Raw genomic sequence first — 8,614 nt, 5'->3', positions numbered from 1 at the left:
GAGGTTCTCCTTGCCTGGCACTGGTAAGTCCAAACCTTGCATCTGTTACTTCTAGTGATGCAAAGATTTCCTGCTGGTTTCAGTAACTTTTCTTCTTCGGAAAAGGCATCATTTTTTCGATAAATGTCCTTGTCTAGCATAAGTTTTTCTCATGTGTGTGCGCTATAACTACTCAGCAGTTCAGAAATAATCTCCATACTACAAGCTGTTTGTTTCCTTTTTCCCCAGAAAAAAATAAAAGCTGTTTGTTTCCTGTTCCAACTTGTGCCTCGGTTTATTACGGTTGCTTAAAGCTTCCAGATAGACTCACTTGCTACTGAAAATGTGCAGGCACAGAAACTGGCAAACGGCAAGTGAATAAACCTGCAGTGAGCCGATCCCCCAAGGCTACCGAAGACTCTCCAGCGCTGGAAGGGAAGCATCGCCGTGCCGGTTCCGTTGATCTGTTGTTCAAGAGAGTTGAGCTGCAGGCTTGACAAGCCATCTGAAGCCCTATCTACCGTCGTCAAGGTTTGAAGCATGCGACGACGGCCTTAGATTCTGGAAGGTCCATTGGAGCAGTTTGCATTTATTTCTTAGCCATATAGGTATGCAGTCAAATGCTCATCTCATGAGATGAGATCTAGCTAGTGCTTGGATATGTATGTGCTGGTCAGCTGGTGCCTCTAGTCCTGGAGGTTACCATAGCTTGTACTGTTGTATTTGTAGCTAAGAGCAAGTATGGACTCACATTTTCTGGGACTATTTTTTGTACAATAAAAATTCTGAAATGTTATGTTTCAAGGGGTAACCCTGTGTTTTTCACTGGTGTGTGCTCTGTAATCTGTACCTTGCTTTTTTTTTTTTGAGCAATTGTAGTCTGTACCTTGCTTTTTTTGAGGGGTTAGTCTGTACCTTGCTGAGTTGCTGGGCCATGGTGTCTGAAGTATAAGCTTAGTAGTAGACTTGCTTGTTAAGGCTGCGGCCCATCAGACGAAATGGGCTCCGGCCCAGCAAGAAAGCCAGCTCATTCTACCCATTCCCTTTATTCCTTGCCCCGACGCGACGCGTTTTGTTTTGTTCCGTTTCCTTGGCGTGAACCGTAGCGGAACCGTCATCCATCGACGACTTCCGTCGCGCCCGAGGCACAGCGAGGCGCCCGAAACAATTGTCTGTCTCCATGGCGGCAACGACGACGGCGACGTCGAGGCGGGCGCCGGCCGTCCTCGCCCTCGCCCTCGCCCTCGCCCTCCTCCTCGCGGCGGCGCCCTCGGCCTCCGCCAGGGGCGACGGCAACGGCGTGTACGAGCCGTGCGCGGACGCGACGGTGAGCCGCGGCGACGGGTTCACCTTCGGGGTGGCCTTCGCGGGGCGCGACGCCTTCTTCTCCGGCGGCGTGCAGCTCTCCCCCTGCGACAGCCGCCTCAACCTGGCCGGCGCCGGCCCGCTGCTCGCGCTCTTCCGCCCCACCGTCGACGAGATTTCGCTCCTCACCGTCAACGCCTCCGGCGCCGGCGACCTGGTTAGTCGCCCTCCGCCGAGCTGCACCTCCTCAAGCCTTCCCTCCTGATTTTGCTGTTCGATCGAAGCTTTTTGTGCGAGGAATATAATCCGTAGGACGAACCCTAATTGATTTACCCATTTGCACCCCAGGGGAACTAATTGTTTGGCACAAAGAATTGTCTGCTAGCTCCTTTTTACTTCTTCTATTCTACTCTATAAATAGTAAATAAATCATGGTACTTTGCAAGCAAGAATTTGGAATGGCCATCAATCATGCAGTACGCCCTCCTTGCCTTTTGTCAATTAGTGTGTGAGGGATGAAGAAATTCAAATCGTTGGGGAGACCTCGCAAATCCATCGATGATGGCCTCTTGATTGGGGAGGTTTAAGCCAAAAAAACGGAGAGCTGGACAGTGTCCCACAAGCAACACGTCCAGACAACCGACAGCTACATTTTTGGGCTCATTGGAGGAGGGTGGATCCGTTAATGGCGCTCTCGACATGCCTCCGTGTTTCTCTGTGGCCCAACCTAGGTACTTGGTCGTTGCAATCTCGTCTGAGGATTTATTGAATGTGCTGTCCCCTCACTTTGGAGAAATTTCCCCTTCAACTGATTGATTGGGCTCAGCCGTTTGTTTTTAAGATAGTAGTAGAGATGGCAGACTGTCATGATGAGGACCCTCATTTATTTCTCATCTTCCTGATCCATTGACGGCATTTTGTTTTTTTTCCCTTGCAAATATGGGTCAAGACTCAAGATGCTGCATACAGTAAGAACGATTTCAGTAGTACTGAAAATTTCAGCACACTGTAATTAGTTGCCGAGACAACCTGCTGAGAAGAACTGCACAATAGCTTTGCATAGTTCAATCATGATACAATTGTTACTTTCTTGTACTCGAGTAGATAAGATAGCCAGATAGGTGTACTTATGAAATGTCTTGTTGGACAGTTCTGACATAAAAGATGATGGGTTCATCATTAGTTCTAACATGCCGTTCTTTCACTCTGTTCCAGACATCCGCTGGTGGGTACATGGTGGCATTTGCCGGGAGGAAATTCGCGGCAAGGTCGCCGCCCGTGTTCGTCGGCAACAGCTCGTACACAGTCACCGGCTTCACCCTGGTGCGCCCATAATTAACCCGTAACCTGGGCCAAATCACCGGCGACCATCTGCTCAACTGACGCCTATCTCTGTTTCCCAGGTGTTCGAGTTCCACAAGGGCACGCTCCAGAACCTCTTCTGGAAGTCCGACGGCTGCTCGTCGTGCTCCGGGCAGGCCAACTTCGGGTGCGTCGAGAACAGTTGCGCGATCAAGACGTCGAGCTGCAGGGGCAACGGCGGCGGCGGGCAGGTGGACTGCAGCCCCGGGATCCAGCTGGCCTTCTCCGGCACGGACAAGCACGAGGCGGTGCTCAACTCGTGGTACGAGGTGTCCAAGCTGAAGCAGTACTCCCTCTTCGGCCTCTTCTCCGGCCTCAAGGACTCCCTGGCCGGCCAGTTCAGCAACTTCTTCTAGCATCGTGTCGTGTGTGCTCGGTCCGTCCACATCGTGCAGCTTCTGAAGGCAGTCACACACACCCGTTGCCTCATATTGCGTCGTCACCCGTGTAGTGTTTGTTCAAGCTGTCGCGATATACTGTCACCCGTGCATGCCGTGTGACGTTTGTAACAAAATGCTCTGTGTATCGATTATCAGCTGCTACGTACGCTCGTTAACTGATAGGTACATATAGAGACAGTGTAAGCTACGTACGACGAAACTAGTGTATTTTTTGTAATGTATAATGTAATGGTATTTGTGTATTTTTGTGGTACGGTATGGAAGAGATGGTGGTTTGAAACGAGTACATTGATTGACTGTCCACGATGCAACTATTGGAGAAAAGTGGGATGTTGGGTGAGCTAAAATTTTGTTACTTTGGGCTGTTGTACGTTTATAAAAGGAGAGCATTCGTTTGTGACGCGCGTCCTTGTGATCCGGCCAGCGCCGGCACGTACGGTGGCCCGAGTCGAGAATGACGAGCGCTTGCACTTTGCTCTCTTCATAGAAGCTACCTGATCGGACCCTCCTGCGGCCGCCAGCACCCTCCTTCCTCGCCGCAGTTAGATGACGAGGCCGATGGCGGCGGGGTGTTCCGCCTTCTCTCTCAGTGTTACATAATCTCGAGTCCGCTAGTACCAGCGTTTCTGATCCACATGCGTTAACCAAACCCAATTGAAGAGCAACACCGACTTATAACAGGCCTTAGGCCCATCCCCCTCAAAAGACTAGCCTGTTAGGAGGGGACACCCCCGTCCTTATAAATCGTGTCCCGCCTCCTCCCACAACTGACGTGGGACTAAACCCAACACTCAGGGCCTCCACCACATGACGGCGCGGCTGGGCCGGGACACCGTGATGGCGAGGGGCGCCGTGGTGCGGCGGCGGATCCCCACAACGGCTTCATGGTGGCGTCGCCATGGTGGAGGCAGCGGAATGGTGGTGACCCTAGTGCTCCTATCGCATCACGACAACGATATGCATGATCAGTCCTTCTTGATCTGGTCGTCGACGTGTTCCGAAACCACTGCCGGAGATCTTGCCCAAGGATATCTGGATCGGATAGAATCCGGTCGTGCGCGTCCATATCAGCCTGCGCGGCTCCATGAGGGCGCGGCGTGAAGCTTTGTTTGTTTGTCGATACCATGAGACATGCCGGTATCCCGATTTTCATGGCATAGACAGCGGTGGAGAAAGTCATGGTGACTGAGATCGGAGGATCAGTAAGGCGGAGGGGGCCTTGGAGGCACTAGAGGATTTCATTTTTTGGTGGTGCTCCTCGGGTGCCGAGTCGTGACTTTCAGGATGAAAACCTAAGGTCTGATCTTCATTGGCTGTGTCTGGCAATTGCCTTGCAGGTATTGTTTTGAAAGCACGGACTTTCTCTAGGGTCAAAACTTAATATCTTGGATCGGCTGTCGATGGTGTTTGTGCACTTTTTTCTTCTTGAAAACATTGTTTTTTGAAGATCTTTTATGTTTTGGGGTGTTGTCTTTGGTGGTGGTTTATGGGTCATTGTGATGAGGCCTTTGTTTTTTCTCTATCTTTTATAATTTTTCTTTTTGGGCTGTGTGTATCTTAGATTTCTTTGTGACATCTTGTTGGTGTAGAGACTAAGAGTAGTTAATATCTTCACGAAATTAATATATAGAAAAGGCTTGCTCTGTTGCTCACGAAACAGAAGATACGGTTCGCCGGCCACTGGCGCGAGGGACCGAACCAACTAACGAACATTACCTTCCTACGTATACCTGGCAATTAGGCGCCTGCTCCTCTTCTTGCACGCTTGACGCAGCACTTTCATGCGGTCAGGAGACCGAGCACCTGTGGAGTATGCATGTCGCCAACTTTTCATTTCATTTCTTGTAATGCGTGACTCAGCCCATTTGGACGAGAGAGAGACAAAAAAAAAAGGTGTTCTGGTCAAGCTGGACACGTGCTCCTCCGCTCGCCTCGACGATTGATCGGGTCAAACACGACTAACCGTATAGTATATATGAATATAATGAACACACCGCAAAAAAAAGAATATAATGAACGACGATGGCTCCGTCATCAGGGGACGGCTACCGACGGAATTTACCGCCACCCAATCCAATCCAATCCAATCCAGGCAGTTCACGTAGAATTTGCCGCCACATCCTACGACTTTTACCCATACTACTTAATTTTCACCCCGCGTCGAGCTGGTTTGTCCGGCGCGGCGCGGCGCGCTGCAGATATGGAATCCGTTGCACATGCCCGCCTGGTGAACTTTGTACAGCCAGCTAAGCTGCGTGCCGCACTTAGCTGACGCGGTTATTAGGCTCGAGATTTCCGGTTTCCAGACATGGATAGCCGACGCACCCACGCCACCGCGTGATCCAAGGACCGGACCCAACCTGGACGCCAAGCCATCGGATCGGATCGGATCGGGTCGGGCGTATTACTATTGGATCCACTTGCCGCAGGGAGAAGGAAGGGTGTGGGTCGCCGTCCGTCCCCTTCCTCCCACCTTCCCCGAGCACGAGACGGCAGACCCCTTCAACCCGACTCCGCGTCCCCGCCCCGATCAGTACCGGTTAAGTAACTAACCCCTTCTCCCTCCCTTGTCCACTCTGCTTCTCCCCCTCCAAGAAACCGGCGTACAGATCGATCGATCGGCCCTTGCCTGAGCCGGCAGCAGTAGACATGAACAACCTCTTCTCCAGCTCGTGGAAGCGCGCGGGCGCGGGGGGCGACGGCGGGGACCTGGAGTCGGGCGGCGTGGAGATGACGGCGCCGCCGGGCGCCGCGGCGGGGGCGAGCCTGGACCGCTTCTTCGAGGACGTGGAGTCCATCAAGGACGACCTGCGGGAGCTGGAGCGGATCCAGCGCTCCCTCCACGACGCCAACGAGTCGGGCAAGTCGCTCCACGACGCCTCCGCCGTGCGCGCGCTCCGCTCCCGCATGGACGCCGACGTCGCCGCCGCCATCAAGAAGGCCAAGGTCGTCAAGCTGCGCCTCGAGTCGCTCGACCGGGCCAACGCCGCCAACCGCTCCGTGGCCGGGTGCGGGCCGGGCTCCTCCACGGACCGCACCCGCACCTCCGTCGTGGCCGGCCTGCGCAAGAAGCTGCGGGACGCCATGGAGGCCTTCTCCTCCCTCCGCTCCCGCATCACCTCCGAGTACCGGGACACCGTCGCGCGGCGCTACTTCACGGTGACGGGGGCCCAGCCCGACGAGGCGACGCTGGACACGCTGGCGGAGACGGGCGAGGGGGAGCGGTTCCTGCAGCGGGCCATCGCGGAGCAGCAGGGCCGCGGGGAGGTGCTGGGCGTGGTGGCGGAGATCCAGGAGCGGCACGGCGCCGTGGCGGACCTGGAGAGGTCGCTGCTGGAGCTGCAGCAGGTGTTCAACGACATGGCCGTGCTGGTGGCGGCGCAGGGGGAGCAGCTGGACGACATCGAGGGCCACGTCGGGCGGGCAAGGTCGTTCGTGGACCGGGGGCGCGAGCAGCTGCAGGTCGCCCGCAAGCACCAGAAGAGCTCCCGCAAGTGGACCTGCATCGGCATCGGCATCCTGCTCGTCATTATACTTATCATCGTCATCCCCATCGTGCTCACGAACACCAACAAGAGCAGCAACAACAACAACCAGCAGTAGCCTGTGGATCTGCCTGCCCGTGGCGATGATGATCCGGGCTTGCTTGCTTCTTGCTGGGTGTTGTTGGTTGTTTTTTGTGGAATTTTTTGCGATTGTAATTACTCCGTCCGTGCGGTTCGTTGAGCCACTCGATTACGTTACTATACTAGTAAAAATGCCCGTGCGTTGCAACGGGTCAAAAAGATAGCAAAATCTGCTTTGTGTGTGTCATTGCGCAACATTTCTTATATTCAATTCTAATTATCTCTTTTTTGGAGTATGAAGTGTGGATTTGAATAAGCCACCTTAACATCCTTCATCTGATTAGAGAGTACTTGTGCATGGAATAGTTTGTCAATCGTTTTTTTACTTTTCGAGAGAACATGAATATTTATTTATTTTAAAGTAACATATTTGAATTTTTTTATCATTTTTTAAATGGGATCTTTTACAATTCGCATTTTTTAACACATGATTTTTGAAAATAATTTTGATTTATATATTTTTTGAAAATATTCTTAAATACAAACATTTTAAAAAAATTGGTACATTTCTAGGACATATTGAATGACGAGGAGACATGAGCAGGCGGCGGCAGTGCTTGGCCCAAACAAAACACTTCATGCTCGTGTCTCCTCGTCGTTCTAGGGATACAAAGCACTTCATGTCGTGTTCTTCCACCATGGCCATCAGACTATATTTTTTTAAAAGCGAACGGGCAACCAAACTGTTGCAGCTGTCATCGGTTGGACCGCCGCTTCACCGGTTTGTTTGTGACAAAAAAACCAAGTTATTAAAAATAACCTTAGATCAAATGAGTACACATAATATTGGATGTAATATAAAAATAACCAAGCATAATTTATATGAACCCCACAGATTCAAAACAACAGAAAAGTATGAATGGTCATTGCCGGCCAACTTTTTTGTATGCGAGAAGAGAATGGCCATTGAATTAGAGCATGTTCAGGTGCACGCACGCAACCGATGTTATTTATTTTAATTGCTCCCTTCTCGGCCCGTGCACATTCAGCAACAGCATCGTTCTTTTTATTCTTTTCCTTTAATGCTCATACATAAGAGCAAATTTTATTCCTTCATATTTCTTTCATTTTTTGCTTTATAAGAGCCGAATTTACTCCTTTTAATCTCTTCCCTTTCCTTATGAGTGAAATAATTTCTTTCCTTTCTGCTTATATAAGAGCCGAGTTTTCTCCTTCTTTTAATTTCTTCTCTTTCCTTATGAGTGGAATAATTCCTTTCCATTTTTCTTACACGAGAGCCGAATTTACTTCCTTTAATTCCTTCTCTTTCATTATGAGTGGAATAATTTCTTTCCTTATTGCTTACATAAGAGCCGAGTTTACTCCTTTTAATTCCTTCTCTTTTCTTCCTGCTTGTATTCCGGGACCCACTCCTTGAGTTGGCTTATTGATTTCGAATCATACACATGTATAAATTGGTGGGACATCGATGGCAGATTATATGACCCTCACTATTTTTATGTAAAGAACCCAAATAAGAGGTGGCCTTGTTGCCTCCAACTTTTCATTCCCTTTGAATCTTCTAACACAAAGGCCAGCCAGGTCACAGGGGCTGAGACATTTAAACTCACCTTCCCTTTAGTTGCCAATTTGAAGGGAGGGATTGAATTAGGCTGTGCTTATGGCCAATTAAGATGCCACTGTCCATGAGCGATCAATTTAAAATCAAAAGTGATAACCTAGCTTCTAATATAAATAAAAATCCAATTCTTCTGTAGTTGGATACCCAAATTTAGCATACTGCACATTCATCTCTCTTATCGTTAGTGTTTTGTTCTGCAAAAATAGGTTCAGTATTAAAAATCAAGGCAACTTCTCTGCACACAATTTCCTGGGAAGAGACAGCAAACCTTTGCACCACTCAAATGTCGCAGGTGACTTGTTTTAGTTCAGGATCTTGAAAAAGTCAAACCAACATACCTTTCCCGCTAACAGCCAGTG

General features: G+C 50.3%; 2 protein-coding genes across 2 annotated transcripts; both read left to right on the top strand.

The window, feature by feature from the left end:
- Nucleotides 1-1,057: 1,057 nt before the first annotated feature.
- Nucleotides 1,058-3,333, top strand: LOC125510859. Its single transcript, XM_048676133.1, has 3 exons — nt 1,058-1,501; nt 2,500-2,607; nt 2,688-3,333. Exons 1-3 carry the CDS (start codon nt 1,160-1,162, stop codon nt 3,000-3,002), a joined length of 765 nt encoding a protein of 254 aa, XP_048532090.1. The 5' UTR covers nt 1,058-1,159; the 3' UTR covers nt 3,003-3,333.
- Nucleotides 3,334-5,531: 2,198 nt separating this feature from the next.
- On the top strand, nt 5,532-6,909 carry LOC125510858 (syntaxin-121-like). The gene has a single exon (XM_048676132.1). It carries the CDS (start codon nt 5,697-5,699, stop codon nt 6,648-6,650), a length of 954 nt encoding a protein of 317 aa, XP_048532089.1. The 5' UTR covers nt 5,532-5,696; the 3' UTR covers nt 6,651-6,909.
- Nucleotides 6,910-8,614: the final 1,705 nt, after the last annotated feature.

Source organism: Triticum urartu, chromosome 5, assembly GCF_003073215.2.
Source record: "Triticum urartu cultivar G1812 chromosome 5, Tu2.1, whole genome shotgun sequence".
Classification (NCBI taxonomy): Eukaryota; Viridiplantae; Streptophyta; class Magnoliopsida; order Poales; family Poaceae; genus Triticum; species Triticum urartu.
Note: the sequence above shows the minus strand (reverse complement) of the source record. Positions and strands in the feature narration are given on the sequence as shown.

Coding starts and splice junctions, on each gene's coding strand:
- LOC125510859 (XM_048676133.1), top strand. CDS start 1,160: ATGGCGGCAACGACGACGGCGACGTCGAGGCGGGCGCCGGCCGTCCTC. Junction 1,502..2,499: donor CCTCCGGCGCCGGCGACCTG/GTTAGTCGCCCT, acceptor ACTCTGTTCCAG/ACATCCGCTGGTGGGTACAT. Junction 2,608..2,687: donor CAGTCACCGGCTTCACCCTG/GTGCGCCCATAA, acceptor TCTGTTTCCCAG/GTGTTCGAGTTCCACAAGGG.
- LOC125510858 (XM_048676132.1), top strand. CDS start 5,697: ATGAACAACCTCTTCTCCAGCTCGTGGAAGCGCGCGGGCGCGGGGGGC.